Genomic DNA, 21,760 nt, shown 5'->3' with positions numbered 1-21,760 from the left:
GCTACTGACAAGTTGTACATGTGCATTTATTTTTAGAAAATTTGACCTGGTTTTTGAACTGCTACGCTGCCCGCAATTGTAGTTTTTGAAAAAAGCCAGTGCTGCCAGATACTGTCGCTCGATAAGTTGGGCGAAAAATTGCAACAACATTAATCGATAATTGTTTTTGTTTTTTATTTTCGCAAGCAGGTTGGCAGCCTCGCGTAGCAGGCAGAACAACGGCGACTATTAATTGATTAAATATATTTCACTTAACTTAAGAAATGCATAACAAACTAACGTGCATTGTTGTTGAACTTAATCAACAATTTAAAGTATATTAGTGAGATAAGTGTACTAAATCAACGCAAGAGTTATATTGTTTTTTTTTTCTTTTTGTTATTTTTTTGCTCACAAACACAGACACAAGTGCAATGAAAATGAAAACTACGATTCATTCTAAGCCACTATTTGTGCGTGTGTCTCTTGTCTGCGTGTGTGCGTGAGAAGACTGTTCGCGTGTGTGGGTGTGTTGGTTGGTCTGACGACATTGACTGAGCCTGCAACTGGGCCGATGGCCGCCCGCCCGTCCGACCGCCTGCTGCCCGCTGCTCGCTGTTCGCTGCCTCGTACAAGCAGCTAGTAACCGTTACTCTGCTTCTTCTTCTAATCGTGTGTCTTGCCACAACAGAAGCAAGTAGAGAATAGTCAAGAATAGTCAAGAAAAAAAACGAACAATAAGAAAGAACAAAAATAAACAATAAAAAAGAAAACAATCAAAGGTATTAAAAAGAAAAACGAAAGTCTTGGAAAAAAAAACAAATGTGCCATGTTAATATTGGATGCAGCAGCGTTTGCTGGATTCCAGTGCTGTGAACACTTATACTAAGGACACACATTCACTCCCACGCGCGCGCTCTCCCCCGCCATGTTCACGTTCAATCGGCTGGGCAACGCTGGAACGGCCTCTGCTGCTGCCGCCGCTGCAGCGGCCGCTTCAGAAGCTCCGGCACATACGTCCAGCGGCTCCAGCAGCCATGCCAGTGTTGCCACACCCATCAGTGATCTCTATTTGCGCCCACTGCCCTACCTGGACGCCAAATGGCTACGCGCCGATCTCATTGCCTGCCTGCGTAACGGTGCCGAGGGCGCTGTGCTCTGGAATCATCTGATTCAGGATTGCGAACTGGTGTCCTCGCCGACGGCACCGCTGCTGAATGCACGCGGCCAGCTCTCCTACCTGGGCGACGATGGCAAGCACTACTGTGGCGCCCAGGCGCTGCAGTGCGCCTGCTGCCAGCCCGAGTACTGCGGCCCACTCTCCGCCTGCAACTGCGACGGCTGCCGACCCCTCGACTCGGACATGGCCATCAAGAAGCTAACCTCGGCGGCGGCCCAGCAGGCAACGGCCGGGCAACTGCACGCCACAGAGCTGACGCTGAGCAGCTGGATGTGGAGCCAGCCGCCCAACCAGCTAGCCAAGCACGACTGCCAGCGCACCATGATCGCTGAGCTCCACGACCTCTCGCTGCGCGCCGCCGGCAACTGCCTCTCGGCGCAGCAACTGCGCCAGCAGCTATTCATCTACGAAAGATATTTTGTGGCCCTCAAGCGAAATCTACTGCAGCAGCAGCAGCAGAACCAGCACCAGCAGCAGCAGCAATCGACACATCCGTCTTCAGCCACACAGCAGCAGTCGGAGGACTGCACTGCGCCCGCACCACCCGAACAGGAGCAGCCGCGACGCCCGCCGCAGATGGAGCCGGAGCATGCGGCGCTGGGCTTGGCGCGCGTCGGCACACGAGCCGCGCTCAACTTCAGCTTCGCCTTTCTGCGTCGCGCCTGGCGCTCCGGCGAGGATATGGAAATGTGCAGCGAGCTGCTGAGTGAGGCTCTGGAGTCGCTGCAGGAGCTGCCGGAGGCGACGCTCTTCGACTCGGCCGCCCAGGTGTCACCGCTCTGGCTGGAGGTGATGGAGCGCTCGATCAAGTTTCTGCGTCTCGTCGCCCTCGGCGATCCCATGGGCGGACGCTGCCTGGCCCCGCTGGCGGATAGGCACACGGCTCTGTGCCTGCTGCTGGAGCTGGGCGTGCAGAAGGGCACGCTGGCCGCCACGCTGGAGTGCGTGGTGCTGCTGCTGCTGCTCTGGGAGAAGGACAACGACAATGGCCATGCCCATGGCCACGTGCACGGCCACGCCCACGCCCACGGACATGGCGGCGTGAATGGCGATAATCGTGACATGCCACGCAAGTCGGGCGCTCCGCTGCTGCGCATCCTGCAACGGTATCAGCGCCTGGGCGCCGAGCCAGTGCATCATAGTCACAGTGGCTGCCCCAATCCGAACGTGGAGCTGCCGACGCCGCTGGCCAGTGCCACCGAAACGTTTCTGCGCTTTCTCATGCTGCCCAAGAGCTCGGCGGCCATAGTGGATCTACGGCGTGCTGCTGTGGTCATCATCTCCCATCTGGATCGGCTGGTGCAGCCGCATATGCCGCAGCGAACGAATCTCATGCCCACAGCGGCACCGGCCACGGCCACGCCCACAACGACGCCCACAAACATGTGGGAGCAGCAACGCGTCTACGCCCTGGGCTGGCCGGCGCTCTCCAAGGAGCAGCCGGGCTTCAATGTGGAGCCCGCCCTGAGCTGGAGCAATGCATCCGCACAGCAGCCGCCGGCACCGCCACCGCCGCCGCTGCTCCCCTGCAAGTTCCAGCTGCAGCAGGTGGCCTGCAGCGAGGATGTGGTGCTGCTGCTCAGCAAGGAGGGCAAGCTCTACAACTGGCACATTGCCAAGCCGGAGGCGGAGCCCCAGCAGCTGGACTTTGCCGAAATAGCCAACGAGACGTTCATCTCCATAGCCGCCCACTGCGAGGGCCGCCACTTCCTGGCCGTGGACAGCAACTGTAAGTGGGAGCTACCGCCAAATGGAGTAGCGAAGCTTTGGCTAATCTTTCTTTCCCTCTTTCAGTTAACGCGTATTCGTGGGGAGTCGGGGACAGCCGGCGATTGGGGCACGGCGATTGCCACGCCCGCGAGCTGCCCACCAAAATCGAGAGCTTGGTGCGCCTGGTCAAGTCCGTCTACTGCGGCTGCTCCTACAGCGCGGCCATCACGCTGGGCGGCAATCTCTATACGTGGGGCCGCGGCACCTACGGCCGTCTGGGACATGGCACCTCGGATGATCAGTGTCTGCCCGCCATGGTGATGGCGCTCAAGGATCACCAGGTGGTGGACGTGGCGCTGGGCAGCGGCGATGCCCATACGCTGTGCCTCACCAGCGAGGGACTGGTCTTTGCCTGGGGCGATGGCGACTACGGGAAGCTGGGCAACGGCAGCTGCAACAGCAGCCTCCTGCCGCAGCTCATCGACTGCCTGCCGCGGGTGCAGCGCGTCTTTGCGGGCGCCCAGTTCTCGCTGGCGCTCAGCTGCGAGGGCCAGCTCTACAGCTGGGGCAAGGCCACCTGCCTGGGCCACCAGCTGGTCGAGCGCAACGTGCAGGGCTGCAGTGTGCCCAGATTGATAACCGGCCTGCAGGTGAGTCTGGGCATGGGCCATCAGGAATCTGTTTTGGGTATGGGCTAATCCTGGTTTCGTTCTGATTTGCAGCACAAGCGCATTGTGGATGTGGCCGTGGGCGTGGCCCATTGCTTGGCACTGAGCAGCAGCGGCGAGATCTTTGGCTGGGGTCGCAACGATAATCAGCAGATCTGTCCCGCCTCCGTTTGCAGCGAACCGCTGCTCCGGCAGCCCATCCAGGTCACCCTGCCCACGCTGCCGGCCAGCGGCATTGCCTGCACGGCCGCACAGAGCCTGATCTGGACGCAGAGCACGCGGCAGGGTGTGCCGTTGCGTGCGCCGTTTGTCATCGACCTGGGCGAACCCACATTCCGACTGCTCGACCAGCTGCTGGGCATGTGCAGTGCCAGCACGGCGCAGGATAATCGCCAGACACCCAACCAGGAGTCCGAATGCATTGCCGTCGCCTGCCTCAATCTGGTGCGGCTCCAGCTGCTGGCGCTGATCGCCAACGGCGTGGAGCCGCGCACCGTCGGCCTGGCCAGCGGCGGGCGACTGCTCAACAGCCTCAAGACCCGCATCCTCAGTCTAGCCGGCGGCAGCCAGGTGCTGCGCACCATCCAAGTGGCCGCCCAGCAGGCACTCCAGGTACTGGAGTGAACTCTCCTTTATGCTAATCCTGAATATGCATCTCATCACATCTCTTGATTACTCTCCCTTTGCAGGATGGCTGGAGCGTCCTCCTGCCGACGGCAGCGGAACGCGCACAGACGCTAACGGCACTGCTGCCCTCGGAGCCGGGGCAGGCCTGCTCGCCGGGACATCGCTTCATGACAGATCTGCTGGTCAGCTCGCTGATGGCCGAGGGCGGCCTGGAGACGGCGCTCCAGCACGCCATACGACTGGAGAGCAGCTCCTGCTCCACGGATTGCAACGACGGCGCACATCTGCCGCTGCTGCAGCTGATCACGCGGCTGCTGGGCAACAATGCATCGCTCACGCAGAGTCGCCTCTCCCTGACGCTGCTGGTCAAGCAGCAACAGCAACAGCAGCAGCAGCAGCAGCACCAGCAACAACAGCCCCCAGAGGAGGAGCACCTGCACCACCATCACCACCACCACCAGTACCAGCACCACCTGTACCACCAGCATCAGCATCAGCATCAACATCACCATCACCAGCATCAGCAGCAGCAGCAACAGTTCCTGCTGCAGCAGCAACAACAGCCCGGCACGAGTCCCAGTCTCTGTTTGCTGCATCGCTTCCAGCGGCTGCTCCTGGCGCACATTCATCAGGCGGGCCCCGAGGAGGACACAACGGGAGCCGAGGCGCTGCTCGCCCAATACCTGCACAGCCTGATTCCGGCCTGCGTCAGCACGCTGCAACAGGCCCAGGAGCTGGCCCTGCAGTGCCGGGAGTCGGGCGAGCTGGTGACGCTGGGCGCCCAGCTATTGGGCGCCGCGCTGAATCGTGTGCTCCAGTCGGACATCTCGGACGCGCTGCTGCACGAGCTGCTGGTTGGGCTGGTGCTGCTGAAGCGGGATCGCCCCCAGTGCCTGGCCAGCCTGCGCTGGGCCCGCCTCTTCCTGCCGCTGCTGCGTGTGCTCGATCGCCTGAACCGCGCGCTGGGCGAGGGCGAACTGCGCGACAACGACGACATGGGCTGGCCGGGCATCATTTGTCGCGGCGGCCCCAAAGGCGGAGCACCGCCCCCAGCTGCCGACCCGGAGACGCACTACGTCCGGCGCTGCGACATGGAGAATCTGCTGCTCGACGGCGGACGCTGCATCATTGTGGCCGGCTACGTTTGTGATCTCAATGGCTACAAGTGAGTGAGGAGAGGGGATTCATATCCATATCCAGAGTTGATTTCAATTGCCTTCATACTGTGTCTCCTTACAGCTGTGAGTCGGATAACATGCGAGCCCTGCTGGATCTGGGTCTGGGCAAGGATCTCAGCGCGGAGCTGAGCACGCCGGCGTATCGCAGCGCCATGGAGCAGCTGTTGCAGCACCACAAGCTGGGCAAATATCTAGCCAACCAGAACGCCAACGAGGATAAGGTAAGACACCTCCTAGCTGAATCCATCATTGAGGCAATCCATTGACATTGCCATGCCTTTGCAGACCGCCACGCCGGGTGCCACCCGCCTGACGCACTTCAGCTCGGAGTGTGCGCTGGCCCAGCTGCTGGGCCTGGTCGCCAATCTCATGTGCAGCGGTCCGGGCCTGCAGCCAGCGGAGCTGCAGTGCCGCCAGCTGGACAAGTCGTCGCTGCTCAGCGGTGGCCTGCTCATGCTGCAGCCCAACAATCCGTTTGACGAGGAGAAGGGCGAGGCGCGCAGCAGTCACAGCACGGCGGGCAACACGCCCACGGAGGCACCGCTGCCGCCGCCACCCAAGGCGCAGCTGCAGAATCGCGTGGACAGCTTCATAGCGGGACTGGCGGAGGCGCGACTCAGTGAGCCGCTGGTGGCCAATTGGCTGACACTGACCGAACGCTACTGCAAGGCGCACAATTTGATGTGGCACCAGGAGTTCGCCACCGAGCATCCGGTGCAGGAGCTGGAGCGTCTACTGAGCGCCGTTCTGTTGCGGCATCAGTGCCTGGGCGGCTTGGTGCTCAGCGCTCTGGAGGCGATGCCCTTGGGCGAACAGCAGCAGCAGCAACAGCAGCAGCAGTCGCTGCCCAAGCAGCTGGGCGAGATCATACGATTGGTGCACCAGGCCAAGTGGTCGGTGGTGCGGACGCGGCAGCAGCTCAATCGCAGCTACAAGGAGGTCTGTGCGCCCGTGCTGGAGCGTCTGCGCTTCCTGCTCTACGAGGTGCGTCCCGCCATCACTCCGCAGCAGCGCGGACTGCGCCGGCTGCCAATTTTGCAGCGTCTGCCGCGATTCCGGCTGCTGGTGCGACGCCTCCTGCAGGAGCTGCGCACCGCCAAGCAACAGCCGGCGGCCAAGCCCGAGGATCTGCTCAATGCCAGCATCCAGCAGCAGCAGCAGCAACAACAACAAGCTGTTGCAACGGAGCTGCTCATCTATGATCACGAACAGCAGCAGCAGCAGCAGCAGGAGGAGGAGAAAAAGAAGCCCAAGCAGCAGAAGCAACTGGACGAGGAGGAGTCGCTGCTGCGCCGCCTCAACGAACGCCAGCTACAGACGGACATCGAGCTGGATGCGACACTCATGCAGGACATCGTGGACTTTGCGCTCCAGGACAGCTGCGACGTGGAGACGGTGCGACGCGCCATGTACTGCCAAATGCAGCGCTTCCAGCTGCGTCTGGCCGGGCTGCAGCTGGTGCAGCAGCTTCTGGAGCTGCACGGCCTGCTGGACGCCGCCCAGTACAGCCTGCTCAATGGCTACCTGGGACTGCATCTGAAGTCGGCGGCCAGCGGAGCGTCGCCGCAGCATGTGCTCGGCCAGCTGAACATGGTGAGCGCGTACCAGAAGGCACGCCTCCTGCTCGCCCAGTCGCGGGTCCTCGACTGGGCTGTGCGCGAGCTGCGTCGCCTGGTCAACCAGGAGCAGCAGGGCGCCGCCCGCGGCAAGGATAGCTGCAACCTGAGCACCTACGTGCTGCTCAAGCGCTTGCCACGTGCCCGCTTCCTGATCAGCGTCTTCGGGCTGCTGGCCAAGGAGCTGGGCGCCAACGAGCTGGGACTGCTCATCAACTCGGGCCTGCTGGGCACCGTCCTGGGCCTGCTGGCCCAGACGGGCGGCGAGGGCAACGTCAAGCCGAACAACTGCGAGCTGAGCGTCCTCTACGAGGACAGCGTGCTGAAGCAGAAGTGCAGCAAGGCGCAGCTGAGCGGACCGGATCTGGCCAAGCTCATGAAGATCGGCACGCGCATTGTGCGCGGCGCCGACTGGAAGTGGGGCGATCAGGATGGCAATCCGCCGGGCGAGGGGCGCATCATCAGCGAGGTGGGCGAGGACGGGTAAGTGGCAACAAACAGCAGGAGCAGCTGCAGCTGCAGCAGGAGCGCCTTAAGATTCCATTTCTAATAATGCAATTCCCCCTCAACAGGTGGGTGCGTGTCGAGTGGTATACGGGCGCCACCAACTCCTATCGCATGGGCAAGGAGGGCCAATACGATCTTCAGCTGGCGGACAGCGCTCTCAATGTTGCATCACCGACGGAGCCAGAGCGCGAAGAGCTGGGCACATTGGAACCACCGCCCAGCAGCGAATCGCATCCCACCAAGCTTCTGAGGCACTGCGCCTCCAAGCTGCTGCAAATCCTGGCCGTGGGCAGTGGCCTGCACGGCGCCCAGCTGGACAAGTACGCGCTCCGTGGCATCACGAGCATGTTCCGTGCTATAGTCGATCCGAAGCCGGCGCTGGCCAATGTGGTGCACTGCCTCAGCTGGCTGAACCTTGGCTTTATACGTGCCATAGCAGGTGAGCAGGCGCAAGAATCCACCAATCCGATGGTATTCTGACCATAAATATGTTGGATTTTTGGTGCTCCTTCCAGGTGATTGTCCACGGCTGTGCCTGGAGCTGAGCTCCCCGAATTGGCTGTCGCATTACTTTGCGCTGCTGGAGCAGCCGGCGGGCACGGAGCGTGGAGTGTATCGACAGCTGCATTGCCTGCGCCTGATGCAGTGCATCCTCAGCTCGTGGGGCGTGGAGCAGGAGCCGCGCATGGCTGGCCTGGTGCGTCAGCTCTTCGCCACGCTCGGACGCATCGCATTGCATTGTCCGGGCGATGTGACACTGCAGCCGGTGCAGGAGGGCGGCAAGGCGCGAGTCCTGCTGACCGCCTCCCACTCGGGCAGCGTGGCCGAGGAGCTGGTGGCACTGCTGCGTCGCCTGCACACACTGCCGCATTGGAATGCGGTGATCAACTCGTTCCTGGCACAGAAGCTCTGCGTCGCCGCCGAACTGCTGCAGGGCGAATCGCAGCTGCCGCAGACGCCGCTGGACACGGAGCAGAGCCTGGTGCTGGGCGTGCTGAGCGCCATGGGCGGCTACGACTTGCGTCCGCGTGTCGGCCTCCATTGCTTCCACGAGGGCAGCCACATGATCATCGCCAGCTTCACCCACAAAGGCCGCTGCCTGCTGGCCTACAGCGCTCCGCCGGCGGTCGCCAATCTGGCGCAGGGCTTGGTGAAGGTGCCGCTGGCAACGGTGCTGCCGCAGCTGGACCACAGCGTGTTCAGCCTGACGCGTCTGCCCATGAACGAGATGCTGCTGAACGCCTGGACCGTGCTGCTCTACGGCGCCGCCAGCCCCAGCCCCAGCTCCAGCTCGAGCGCCGGCAACTGGGAGCTGCTCAATGCGGGCGAGGGCAAGCTGGACGTGCGCTTGCTGCGCAGCCAGCAGCTGCAGCTGGCGGTGCTGCACACGAACGGCGTGCTCTACCGGCACCAGGCGGCGCTGCGCAAGATACTCAAGCAGCGGGCACCGGCCAGCGTCTACAGCAGCAACGAGTGCAGCGAGGAGCCGGAGGCGGAGGCGCTCAACGAGGCGGAACTGGAGCTGCAGTCGGAGCACACGGAGGCCAACAACAGCAGCAGCGGCAACCACAGCAACAACCACAACAACAATGGCAACAACAACAGGTAAGGAGTGAATGCATTGCTGGAGAGGATCACACATCTAACTAACTGCCCCTCTCCCTCTCCCTCTCGCGCAGCCATCAACCGTCGGAGCAGCTGCTCATACAGGTCCTGCTGCTGCGCGCCACGCAGCCGTCCCCGGTGAAGGCGTGCTATAGCTATACGGATCTGGCCACGGCGGCGCTCAACTGCGTCCAGACGCTGGCCAGCCAGGCGTATCAGCAGCTGAACGCGGAGAATGCGCTGCAGCCGGTGCACTTGGCCAGCCCAGCGCAGCCGACCATGGTCCATGGCATCGCCGTTTACAATGTGGCCAAGGAGCAGTCGGCACCTGCGCAAGCGGATCAGCTCAGCCAGGCAGCGCCGCCGGCTAGCGATGCACAGCTAATTGAGCAGATTATGGAAATGGGATTCACGCGACGCAATGTGGAGCTGGCGTTGAAGCAGCTGTCGCTGCAGGCGGAGGCTGTGCCGACGCCGGAGCAAATCGTCCAATGGATACTGGAGCATCCGGATGTCTGTGCGAATACCATCGATGTGGAGGCAGTGGAGCCGACAGCGGCGGCAGCAGCAGCGGCCGCCAATGGCAGCAGTCGCAGCAGCAGCAGCAGCACCACCACCACCACCACCACCAGCACCACCAGCAGCAACAGCAGCACCTCCTCATCCTCCGACACGGTCGAGGATCAGCCGGTGCAGAAGTTCGATACGCGCAAAGATTTTCCCACTGCCGATCATTATGCGCTCTATGTCCGGGGATTGGTGCGTCCGGGCATGCTGGTGCGTTGCTGTCGCGACTTCGAGGAGATCAAGCAGGGCGACATGGGCACCGTGCTCATTGTGGACACGGAGGGGCTGCACGATCTGAACGTGCAGGTGGATTGGCGCAATCATGGCAGCACCTACTGGGTATGCTTCGTGCACATCGAACTGGTGGAGGCGGCACAGCCGGGAGCACATTTACTCCCACTGCCACGCCCGCCGCCGCCCATAGCTGTGGGCGCCCGGGTGAGGCAACTGATGCGGCTGGGCGGCTCACGGAGCCAGCTGGAGTACGGCCTGGTGACGGCGATGCGGGGCAAGCAGCTGACAGTCGAGTTTCCCGACCAGCCCAACTGGCAGGGTCACATCAACGACGTGGAACCGAGTCCAACAGTCGCTGCGGCGGCGACGCCGGGGGCAGCCGGAGCCACAACAGCAGCTGCTGGACAAGCTCCGGCTGCGGCTGGGGCTGCGGCAGCGGGGTCTCAAGTCGATCTCATTGAGGATTGGTCGCGCTGCATACGCTCGCTGAGCGTGAGCTCCAACGAGGCGGCAGCGAAGCATCTGCTCGACGGCAGCGGCCTGGCCTGGCAGAGCTGCTCGAGCGGCGCCTGCCGGCATTGGATACGCCTGGAGCTGCACGATCGCATCCTGGTGCACAGTCTGGCGCTGCGCGTCAGCCCGGAGGATCATTCGCACATGCCGTCGCTGGTGGAGGTGCGTGTGGGTGACTGCATCGACAGCCTCAAGGAGTACACCTGGGTGCCCGTGGGATCGACCGTGAATCGGGTGGTGCTGATGCAGCAGACGGTCTCCTATTATCCCTGGATCGAGATTGTGATCAAGCAGTGCCAGAACAATGGCATCCAGTGCAAGGTGCACGGCATCGAGTTTATCGGACGTCGCCAGCAGCCGGACATCCAGCACATGCTGGCCAATGCCCAGTTCCTGGCCTGTGAGTATGGCAGCACGAATGGAGGCGCGGGCGCAGCGGCAGCGGCGGCCATGGCAGCAACAGCCGCAGCAGCAGCTGCCGGAGGAGCAGGAGCAACAGCCGGAACATCGAGCAGTGCGCAAATAGCTGAGAGCCTAACCGGGCATGCCGACCAGGAGCTGCCCTGCACGGTCATGGTGTGGGGCCTCAACGACAAGGAGCAGCTGGGCGGCCTGAAGGGCTCCAAGGTGAAGGTGCCCACCTTCTCGCCGACAATAAGTCGCCTGCGTCCCATCCACATAGCCGGCGGCTCGAAGTCCCTCTTTGTGGTGAGCCAGGATGGCAAGGTGTATGCCTGCGGCGAGGGCACCAATGGACGACTTGGCCTCGGGGTCACCCACAATGTGCCGCTGCCCCATCAGCTGCCGGTGCTGCATCAGTATGTGGTGAAGAAGGTAGCGGTTCACTCGGGCGGCAAGCACGCCCTCGCCCTGACCCTGGACGGCAAGGTGTTCAGCTGGGGCGAGGGCGAGGACGGCAAGCTGGGGCACGGCAATCGCAGCACGCTGGACAAGCCGCGACTGGTGGAAGCGCTGCGCGCCAAGAAGATACGCGACATTGCTTGCGGCTCATCCCATTCGGCGGCCATCAGCAGCCAGGGCGAGCTCTACACGTGGGGCCTGGGCGAGTACGGGCGACTGGGCCACGGTGACAACGCCACCCAATTGAAGCCCAAGCTGGTGGCTGCGCTCAGTGGACGTCGGGTCATTCAGGTGGCCTGCGGCAGTCGCGATGCCCAGACGCTGGCGCTGACCGAGGACGGCGCCGTCTTCAGCTGGGGCGATGGCGACTTTGGCAAGCTGGGCCGCGGCGGCAGTGAGGGCTCCTCGACGCCGCACGAGATCGAGCGTCTCTCGGGCATCGGCGTCATCCAGATCGAGTGCGGCGCCCAGTTCAGCTTGGCCTTGACCCGAGCCGGCGAAGTGTGGACCTGGGGCAAGGGCGACTACTATCGCCTGGGCCACGGCGGGGATCAGCACGTGCGCAAGCCTCAGCCCATTGCCGGACTGCGTGGCCATCGCGTCATCCACGTGGCCGTCGGTGCGCTGCACTGCCTGGCCGTCACGGACGCGGGACAGGTCTATGCCTGGGGCGACAACGACCACGGACAACAGGGCAGCGGGAATACGTTTGTGAACAAGAAGCCGGCCCTGGTGATCGGGCTGGATGCGGTGATCGTGAATCGTGTGGCATGCGGCAGCTCCCACTCCATGGCCTGGGGTCTGCCCAACGCCAGTTTGGATGAGGAGAAGCGCGGCCCGGTGCCCTTCGGGTGCACTCGGGATCCGCTCGGCGGCAGCAGCCTGGGCATCTACGAGGCGGAGACACAGCAGCATACGCACACCACGCCGGATATGGCCGGCAAGCCGGACGTGCGGCCGAGCACCTCGGCTGCAGCAGCGGCGGCAGCAGCAGCCGCGGCTGCCTCCTGCTCAGCGTCGGGCTCCGGCACCGGTACCGGCTCGACTCTGGCCAGTCTCAGCGAGAGCCTGGCACTGGAGACGCCAGCTGCACGGCAAGCGGCGCTGGGACATGTGCTCCGGGCAATGAGCATCTTGCAGGCGAGGCAGCTCATTGTCGCCGCACTCACCAGCCACAGCAAGGTCAACTACAAGGAGTCGGCGGCCAGGCATGCCGGCGCGCACATCGAACTGGAGGAGCAGCTGAACACGGCTGCCGGCACTGGGAGTGGATCGGCAGCAGCAACATCAGCAGCAGCAGGAGGAGGAACTACGACCACAGCAGCAGCAGTCGCTGCCGCAGCCGCAGCTGGAGCTACGACTATTGCCCAGGGCGGAGGCGAGGCACCAGCGGATGTCAGCGATGTAGAGCCACAGCCGCAGCACAGTCCAGAGGAGATGCCTTTGCCGGCGGCAGTGATGAGCTCGGGATTGAGCGCCTTCCAGAGCCTGACCGGCTCACTGTCCATGTCGGGCATGTCGGCGGGCTCGCACTCGCGGATGTCGGCCAGCGCGATGTCAGTGATGGCCGCCACGATGACGCAGCAGGAGGAGATGCTGGCCCAATTCAGTCACAATCACGGACTGGACGATTTCGGTGCCCTGCTGCAGGAGGCGGAGGCGAAGAGCCTGGTCGAGCTGCTCAAGCTGGCGGTGTGCGGACGCTGCGGCCCGCCCAGCACCGCCCAGACCATAGCCGAGACCCTAATCTCGCTGAGCAGCAATGCGGGCATTGCGGCCATGCTGCTGGAGACGTGCATCACGGAGCTGGAGGATCTGTGCACGTCGCGCCACTGCCTGGGCAAGCTGCCCAAGCCGGTGATGCAGGAGAGCAGCCATCCCTACGTGGACAACATGAATGTGAGTGGAACTGTTCGCATTCCGGGCGCCGAGATGCTGCGCATCGAGTTCGACAGCCAATGCAGCACGGAGAAACGCAACGATCCGCTGGTGATCATGGATGCATCCGGTCGCATGTTGGCCATGCGCTCGGGCCGCGAATTCGCCCACTGGGCGCCCGAGATCCGGGTGCCCGGCGATGAGCTGCGCTGGAAGTTCTGCTCGGACAGCTCGGTGAACGGCTGGGGCTGGCGCTTCTGGGTGCACGCCATCATGCCGGCTGCCACGCTGGGCGAGAGTGGCTCGGACCGTGCCGTATTGTCGCAGCCATCGATGGCGCTGGTCATGGCGCTGCTCGATGCGCGGCTTGCGCCACGCCAGCCCCAGGTGCTGCTCCGGCTGGCCGCGGCGCTGGCGGCCTGCGCCCAACTGGGCGCCCTGAGCACGGCCCAGCGCATCTGGGCGCTGAAGAAGCTGCACGCGGTGCTCCTGCTGGAGCAGGCGCCCAAGCCGCAGGAGCCCGCCTTGGCGGCCATACTAATGCCCCTCATCCCGGAGCTACTGCGTCAGTACGAGTACGAGGAGCCGCAGGTGCGCGGAGGCATTCATCTGATGCACTCGGATTACTTCAAGACGCTGGCGGCGCTCGCCTGCGACATGCAACTGGACGCCGCCCTGCCCACCACCGGCAGCGGCATCTGCAGCAGCACAAGCGCGTCTTGTGCTGGAGCAAGCGGATCTGTGACTGGCTTCATCGGCGGCGGAGGCGTTGGCGTTGGCGGCGGAGGCGGCAGCAGCAGCAGCCTCAACTCGAACGCATCGGGGGATATGCACAAGTGGGCGTGGTTCAAGCGCTACTGCATTGCGGTGCGCGTGGCCCAATCCCTGATCAGACGCACGGAGCTGCCCCGTCAATTCTGCCTGGAGGTGCGCAAGAAGTTTGCCGAGATGCTGCCGACGCCAGTGCCCAGTGCAGTGGCTGCTGGCTGCCAATCTCCGGGCGCCTCGCTGATCAACTCGACCACATCGCTCTCGTCCAGCACGGTGAGCAATGCCTCTGCCACGGACCAGCAGCAGCAGCAGCTGCAGCTGCAGCAGGTGCATGCGCATCAATTGGCCCAGCAGGAGATGCTGCTGCTGGAGCAGCTGCAGCCGCAGCCGTTGCAGCTGCTGCTGCACGAGGATCACACGCTGTTCCAGGCGCCGCACGACGCCCAGCTGCTGCAGTGGCTCAATCGCCGGCCAGACGACTGGGCCCTCAGCTGGGGCGGCGCCAGCACCATCTACGGCTGGGGCCACAATCATCGCGGCCAGCTGGGCGGCCTGGAGGGCAGCAGAATCAAGACACCGACGCCCTGCGAGGCGCTCAGCCTGCTGCGGCCGGTGCAGCTGGCCGGCGGCGAGCAATCCCTGTTTGCTGTCACGCCGGATGGCAAGCTGTTCGCCACGGGCTACGGCTCCGGCGGACGCCTGGGCGTCGGCGGCAGCGACTCGTGGGCCATACCCACGCTGCTGGGCTCCCTGCAGCATGTGTTCGTCAAGAAGGTGGCCGTCAATTCCGGGGGCAAGCACTGCCTCGCCCTGACCACCGACGGCGAGGTGTACGCCTGGGGCGAGGGCGAGGACGGGAAGCTGGGGCACGGCAATCGCATGAGCTACGATCGGCCCAAACTGGTGGAGCATCTGAATGGCATGAGCGTGGCGGACATTGCCTGCGGCAGCGCCCACTCGGCGGCGATAACGGCGAGTGGACACGTCCTGACCTGGGGCAAGGGTCGCTACGGTCGCCTGGGACATGGCGACTCGGAGGATCAGCTGCGGCCGAAGCTGGTGGAGGCGCTGCTGGGCTATCGGGCCATTGACATTGCCTGCGGCTCGGGGGATGCCCAGACGCTGTGCATCACGGACGACGACAATGTCTGGAGCTGGGGAGATGGTGACTATGGCAAGCTGGGACGCGGCGGCAGCGATGGCTGCAAGCTGCCCTACAAGATCGAGAGTCTCGCCGGCCTGGGCGTCATCAAGGTGGAGTGTGGCTCACAGTTCTCCGTGGCGCTAACCAAATCCGGCGCCGTCTATACCTGGGGCAAGGGCGACTTCCATCGCCTCGGCCACGGATCGGTGGAACATGTGCGGCGTCCCAAGAAAGTGGCCGCGCTGCAGGGCAAGAAGATCATCTCGATTGCGACCGGCTCGCTGCACTGCGTCGCCTGCAGCGATGCCGGCGAGGTCTTCACCTGGGGCGACAATGACGAGGGGCAGCTGGGCGATGGCACCGTGACGGCTATACAACGGCCACGCCTGGTCGCCGCCCTCCAGGGCAAGCACATCGTGAAGGTCACCTGTGGCTCGGCCCACACGTTGGCCCTGTCCACCTCGCAGTTGAGTGAACGACTGCGTCCGCTGCCCAATCCGCCGCTCGAATACGACTTGGTGCGTGACCTGCCGCCGGAGGCGCTGCACGCCCGGCTCATCCTGCTGCACCACTTCTCCGAGCTGCTCTGTCCCTGCTTGGCCATGCTGCCCATTTCGGGAGACTTGAGCCTGGGCGCCCTGAAGGACGTGCTCGTCTACAACATCAAGGAGGCCGCGTTCCGCAAGGTCATCCAAACGACAATGGTGCGAGACAAACAGCATGGACCCGTCATCGAGCTGAATCGCATCCAGGTGAAGCGCTCCCGTAGCCGTTGCAATGGCTTGGCCGGCGTCGATGGCATGAAGAGCGTCTTTGGCCAGATGGTGCAGAAGCTGCCGCTGCTCACCCAGGAGGCGCTCGCCCTGCCCCATCGCGTGTGGAAGGTCAAGTTTGTCGGCGAGAGCGTGGACGACTGCGGCGGTGGCTACAGCGAGTCCATTGCGGAGATGTGCGACGAGCTGCAGAACGGCAGTGTTCCACTGCTGATCAGCACACCCAATGGCCGTGGCGAGGCGGGTGCCAACCGAGATTGCTTCCTGCTGGACCCAACCCTGACCTCCGTGCTGCAGATGAACATGTTCCGCTTCCTGGGCGTGCTCATGGGCATAGCCGTGCGCACCGGCTCGCCGCTGAGTCTCAAGTAAGTTCAGCTGGAATGAATATACAATGACAACACAATTTAACCCCATCTCTTTCTTCCTTCAGCTTGGCGGAGCCTGTTTGGCGTCAGCTGACGGGCGAGCCCTTGCGACCCACCGATCTCACTGAGGTGGATCGCGACTATGTGGCCGGCCTGCTCTGCATACGCAACATGGACGACGACACCAAGCTCTTCAACACATTGGAGCTGCCGTTTTCGACGTCGTCGGCGCGCGGGCACGAGGTGCCGCTGTCCACCCGTTACACGCACATCTCGCCCAGAAATCGTGCGGAATACGTGCGTCTGGCGCTCGGCTTTCGACTGCACGAGTTCGACGAGCAGGTGAAAGCGGTGCGGGACGGCATGTCCAAAGTGATACCCGTGCCCCTGCTCTCGCTCTTCTCGGCCGCCGAGCTACAGGCCATGGTCTGCGGCTCACCGGACATACCGCTGGGGCTGCTCAAGTCGGTTGCCACCTACAAGGGATTTGATCCCAGCTCTGCGCTGGTCGGCTGGTTCTGGGAGGTCATGGAGGAGTTTACCAACCAGGTAAGTCAAATGAACAGAAATGTCAATCTGACGTAGTTACTAAAATGCTCTCGGAAATTCTATTTTAGGAGCGTTCCCTGTTTCTGCGCTTTGTCTGGGGCAGAACACGACTGCCGCGCACCATAGCCGATTTCCGAGGACGAGACTTTGTACTGCAGGTGCTCGAAAAGAATCCGCCCGATCATTTTCTGCCCGAAAGCTATACGTGCTTCTTCCTGCTCAAAATGCCACGCTACTCCTGCAAGGTAAGCCGAAAGTTAACGAAATCTACGCCTGAAATATAGACTAAGACTCCTCCCCTCTCATTGCTGTAGGCTGTGCTGCTGGAGAAGCTGAAATACGCGATTCATTTCTGCAAGAGCATCGATACCGATGAATATGCGCGCGTGGCCATGGGCGAACCCACCGAGGCAACTGGGAGCGAGGACAACAGCGATCTGGAGTCCGTTGCCAGTCACGATGGCTAAACGCACTATCGATAACAACTATTTATCGATTATGGAAATTAAAAGGAAAATAACCAACCCGCTGCTGCTGCTACTGCTGCTTAACATACTATAAACGAAACGCACTCAAACGCATTAGAATAGCTGTTTAGCTGATTAATCGATTAGTTGATTAACTGCTTAGCAATTTGCACATACTGCAGCAGATAGTCAAAGATACCCACTCACGTACACACACACATTCACTGACTCACACAAACGAATACAGCTTGGGAGAAAGAGAGCAAAACAAATGAAAGCGCAATTTTGAAAGAGTATAAGACTGGAAAACTTCCAGTGGAAACTGTAGATGAGCCGATGCGACACACGAAACCAAAAAGCAAAATAAATAAACGTTAAATGTTATTTCCATACTGCATAAATGTTAGTTAAAAAAGTCCAAACACTCACACATACTCATATATATGATGTATGAGCACACCATGAATCTATTTAGTCTATACATACATATACATACATAAACATAATTATGCTTACATAGCTTACAGTTGGCAGGAACTGCCGCCTGCCTGCATGCAGTTGATAAGATATTGATATGAATTACGAATATTGATTATTGATAATGATAAATGCTATAATGATAATGATAAACGATAATATGCTAATGATGATCAATTCTAGTTGTGTGTTTTCAGCAAAAATCCAAAAGAAAAAAATAAAAGAAAATTAAAAATATGCAAACATCTGAAATTTAAAATTAAATTGCAAATATACAAAAAATAAAGCGTTTAATGTGTTGGGGAGTAGACAGCATACATATATTCTCTCAGAAATCGATGTCATTTATCTGAATACGATTGAGGAGAAATTTAAGCATAAAAGGATTTTTGAATCTGTCAAACGTTGAAGTCGCACGCAAATTCAAAAGGATCTTAACAATCGATAGATTATTTATATCGAGAAATAGTATTCGTTGCTCAATTTCCCTATTCTAACAGATTACAGAGGGAAATTTTTGTTTAAACAGTATTTTGAATCTGTGACAACGTTGGGGATGGTCAATTTGCATGTAAAATGAAGCGGATCTTAATAATCGATGACCTATTTATATTAGAGGAAGAGTATTTGTTTACTGATTGGGGGAAATTTGAGCTTTAAATGAATACTCCTCATTCATATACAAATCATAACTAAATCGAGTTGTTGTCATCAAGCTGAGAATAGTCACTTGACCATTCCAGCACCCATAAAAGAATTTTCACTTTTTATTCTGCGTCAATAAATATAGTAGAAATAGATAGTTTTGCTATATGGTCAAGACTAAAGCAATTTTTGCTGCGGTTTAATTTAATAAACAGTTCGTTTGTATTGAGAATTTGGATAGATATATAAGCCGTTAACCACGGATTTAGCCCCTGACAAATCTTAATCCTCAAAGTCCTCGAAGAACATCTCTGACGCAAAGTCGTTCTCGAAATAGCGGAACCTGTGATGCGGTTGAGATTGTGGCTTCGACTGCGTGATGGAGGTGGACAGCACCTTCGGCGGCGGCTGCAGTTGGGACACAGTTTGGGATTCCGTTTGCGATTGCGTCACGGCCGCAAGCTCTTCCAGCTGGACGGCCGCATCGGGATCGCTGCTGGTGTTGCTGGGCACACAGGCGCGCGGTGCCGTGCGTCGCTGGCGGCTGAGCAGCTGGGTATCGGGATCATAGTCGCTGCCCTCGTCATCCAGCTGGTCGCCGGGTTCGTTTATACTGACCGGAGGACTCGATGCAGCTGGCGGAGCCACAGCGGCAGCAGCAGGCGTGGGGAGTGCTTTCGTGGCGCGGTTGCCATTTTCGTCGGTGTCGACGCTGCGGGTGCCGCCAGACGCCGTATCGCCAATAACGGCGCCAATCACATTGCGGAGCACCCGGGAGGCAGCCTCGTGCATCTGTGTGATGAGCTCACGTGTCGGATGCGCCTCGTCCACATTTTCCGGGCTGGCAGCGAAGCTCGCTGTTGCCGGCTGACTGTGGGCCTTCGGATTGCTCTGTGGATGGTGCTGCGTATGCTGTGGCTTGGTCGCGTCACAAGGGCACTTGCGACGCTTTGGCGGCTCACACTTCCCCGACGCTGATGGTGGCGGTGGTGGTGGTGGTTCTTTCGAGCAACGATCCTCGCGTGGTTTTCGCTCTCGGCAAACGCTACAGTCGCGACCGCTTGCATCTTTCATCTGCTTCTTCTTCTTCTCATCGCAGCTGCAGTTTGGCGGCTCCTTGCCCTCCGCCGGCTGGCCCTTGCCACGGCGCACGCGGTAGAACAAATAGACGAGCGCCAGGGTTGCATATGTGGCCTTCGCAACCTACCACAGCAGCAGCAGGAGCAGCAGCACAGGCAGCAGCCGGAGGCAGCAGGAGCACAGAAAGTTAGCTAACAAGAGCTGGACAATCGGACAGTTACAGTTGGTCTACTCACATTCGCACGGCCGCTCATTGTAGAGCCATTGAAATACTTCTTAAAGCCATCGGCCATCGCGAATAACAGCAATTAGCTTCCGGGTTTTAGTCTTATCTATGTTTTCCTAAATACGGGTTGGGATGTCTGGGTCCGGGGCCGGGTCTGAACTGAACTGCCCCAAAAACGAGCTGAGCCAAGCATCCAGTAGTTGCCTACTACGATTGCTTCTATTCCAACGCCAAGTCAAAGCAAAGTATTCAAGTGTATACGACTGGCAGATACTCTGTAAAGCAATATGATCTTTATAGATGGTGTGCTTTCCATTCCCTGCTTCCCTTCGAGTACTCAGCACAGGGCTCATAGGACTAGACAGCCGTAATAAACAGGACTATAGTCCAATGGGATCTATCGTACTCTATTCTTCACGGCATGAGCATGACCCTAGTCCATTTACTCAAATATCTTGGAATCTCAATCAACCGTTACAGCACCCCCTCCTGTAAAAGGCTATCCTAAACAGCCACAAACATTTTTTCACGAATCCATTTGGAATTCTCAACTAGTTCTAGCTGTCAAGTAATGTTAGTCAAGTGGATTGCATTGCTCGAACTGCGATCTAATTTTTATTAACATTTGAAGACATAACACAAGGAATTTGGTTAACGCTTAACGTCCAAGCAATTGGCAGCCCGTAACACAAATGGAAATTGGTGGACATCGAATGGAACTGTGGCTGCTTGGCTGTTAGAGCAGCAGCTTCTGCTGGCAGCCTTTGCAATATTGAAAGGCCTCGCGACGCTTAGCATTGCGACGACGCATCTTGACCAGCACATAGATGAGACCCACCGATGCCCAAGTGGCCTTAGCAACCTGCGAATACTTAGATAGTCAGCTGACAACACGATAAAGAGCCAAAAGCAGCAATGGACTTACGTTGGCGCGTCCACGCACGGTCTGGCTATCAAAGATCTTGTTGAACTTGAAGAAGTCCGACATGGTGCGAGAGGGATTGAGTTTGTATCTAGAAGGAGGACTATACCTTGACCCGAGATGTATGTGTGTACAAATCTATCTATGTATATATTTTTTGTTTTTATATGTTTGTGTGTTGAATCGAAATTCAAGCAATTTACGTTTCAGTTTTTTGTTGAATTTTAATGCTTAAACATGATTCTGTATGGCAGGGAGCATTTCAAGCAAGGCCTACTTTGATTTGAAATTTGGAATTCCTTTTCAGGTTTTTCTCAAATATCCTATAACTTAATAATATTCAATCTCTATTAATTGCAGCTCGTTAGATATTGTGCGATTATAATGAGTATATCCAACATACATTGAGCGATTATTATAGACCTCTGAGGGTGCATTAAGCATATGACTCTATAATCCACATAGAGCTCAAATAGATGGTATTTTTGTTCAATCATTCATTTTAAAGTTTCTAATAATAGTGCAATTTCTACTAATGTAGCCATTGTGCAATTAGATTGCATTCCCATCAATTGAAGCGAGATGAGAGCGAGAGAGGCGATTATAGGAGAGTTGGAGATGCGCTAGTTAGATAGAGAGACAAAGATGAGAAGTTGGGCGCAGGAGAAAGTATGTAACGCAGGATGTGCAGGTAGAGCTGAAGAAGTCTACAAGGAGTTAAATGACAGATCTGTAAAATATATAATAATATAAGAGCTAAGAGAGAACTAAACAATGGAGCTAGAAGCGACAAAGTCCTAAAGCTGTTTCTTAAGATAAGAATGAAGCGAGCTACAAAGAAACACAGAAGACTGAAATTGAAGGGAGACCAATATCCATGTCTTTCCATAAAAAAAGAGAAGCCTAACATAATAAAATGTGTGCAAATGAAAAGATACAAAAGGATTAAAATTATGGGAAAGAATCTTAGCTCATGCCAAAGCGATTCATGATTCAAACCTCACTTTTTAGTGAGGGAAGAAGATTACGACGAAAAATATGAGCTCACAAATACAAGTAAAACCTTAAGGAAGAAGTGTAAAGTTTGCTAAGTCCAGGAAGGCGAAAAGTGAGTGAGAAATGTATCTTCAAAAGTAATCAGAGAAGTGAAACAATATATAAAAGTAAACGAAAAGAAGCCTTATAAAGAGTGAGAAACGTTGCTTGAGCTAGTCC

General features: G+C 58.5%; 3 protein-coding genes across 4 annotated transcripts; 1 reads left to right on the top strand and 2 right to left on the bottom strand.

Annotated features, from left to right (window-relative positions):
• Positions 1 to 171: 171 nt before the first annotated feature.
• On the top strand, positions 172 to 17,915 carry HERC2 (E3 ubiquitin-protein ligase HERC2). The gene is made up of 12 exons (XM_089475567.1): positions 172 to 2,888; positions 2,954 to 3,519; positions 3,592 to 4,149; positions 4,227 to 5,329; positions 5,404 to 5,563; positions 5,628 to 7,441; positions 7,531 to 7,904; positions 7,981 to 9,070; positions 9,145 to 16,179; positions 16,245 to 16,728; positions 16,797 to 16,973; positions 17,043 to 17,915. The coding sequence occupies exons 1-12, from the start codon at positions 908 to 910 to the stop codon at positions 17,193 to 17,195; spliced, it is 15,495 nt and encodes a 5,164-aa protein (XP_089331693.1). The 5' UTR covers positions 172 to 907; the 3' UTR covers positions 17,196 to 17,915.
• A 560-nt stretch (positions 17,916 to 18,475) lies between these two features.
• LOC108619083 (uncharacterized) lies at positions 18,476 to 19,847 on the bottom strand. Its single transcript, XM_018015395.2, has 2 exons — positions 19,634 to 19,847; positions 18,476 to 19,520 (listed from the first exon to the last, which is right to left on the bottom strand). Exons 1-2 carry the CDS (start codon positions 19,688 to 19,690, stop codon positions 18,600 to 18,602), a joined length of 978 nt encoding a protein of 325 aa, XP_017870884.1. The 5' UTR covers positions 19,691 to 19,847; the 3' UTR covers positions 18,476 to 18,599.
• Positions 19,848 to 20,210: 363 nt separating this feature from the next.
• Positions 20,211 to 20,862, bottom strand: LOC108619087 (ATP synthase membrane subunit K, mitochondrial). Of its 2 annotated transcripts, none has more exons than XM_089475591.1 (2): positions 20,549 to 20,862; positions 20,211 to 20,494 (listed from the first exon to the last, which is right to left on the bottom strand). In XM_089475591.1, the coding sequence occupies exons 1-2, from the start codon at positions 20,609 to 20,611 to the stop codon at positions 20,360 to 20,362; spliced, it is 198 nt and encodes a 65-aa protein (XP_089331717.1). In that variant the 5' UTR covers positions 20,612 to 20,862; the 3' UTR covers positions 20,211 to 20,359. The 2 variants fall into 2 exon arrangements, with proteins under 2 accessions (XP_089331717.1, XP_017870889.1); XM_018015400.2 differs by having other exon boundaries at positions 20,211 to 20,485; positions 20,549 to 20,826.
• Positions 20,863 to 21,760: the final 898 nt, after the last annotated feature.

Source organism: Drosophila arizonae, chromosome X (assembly GCF_054131065.1).
Source record: "Drosophila arizonae isolate 15081-1271.41 chromosome X, UAZ_ARI_1.0, whole genome shotgun sequence".
NCBI lineage: Eukaryota > Metazoa > Arthropoda > Insecta > Diptera > Drosophilidae > Drosophila > Drosophila arizonae.
This window is presented reverse-complemented; position numbering and strand designations above follow the sequence as displayed.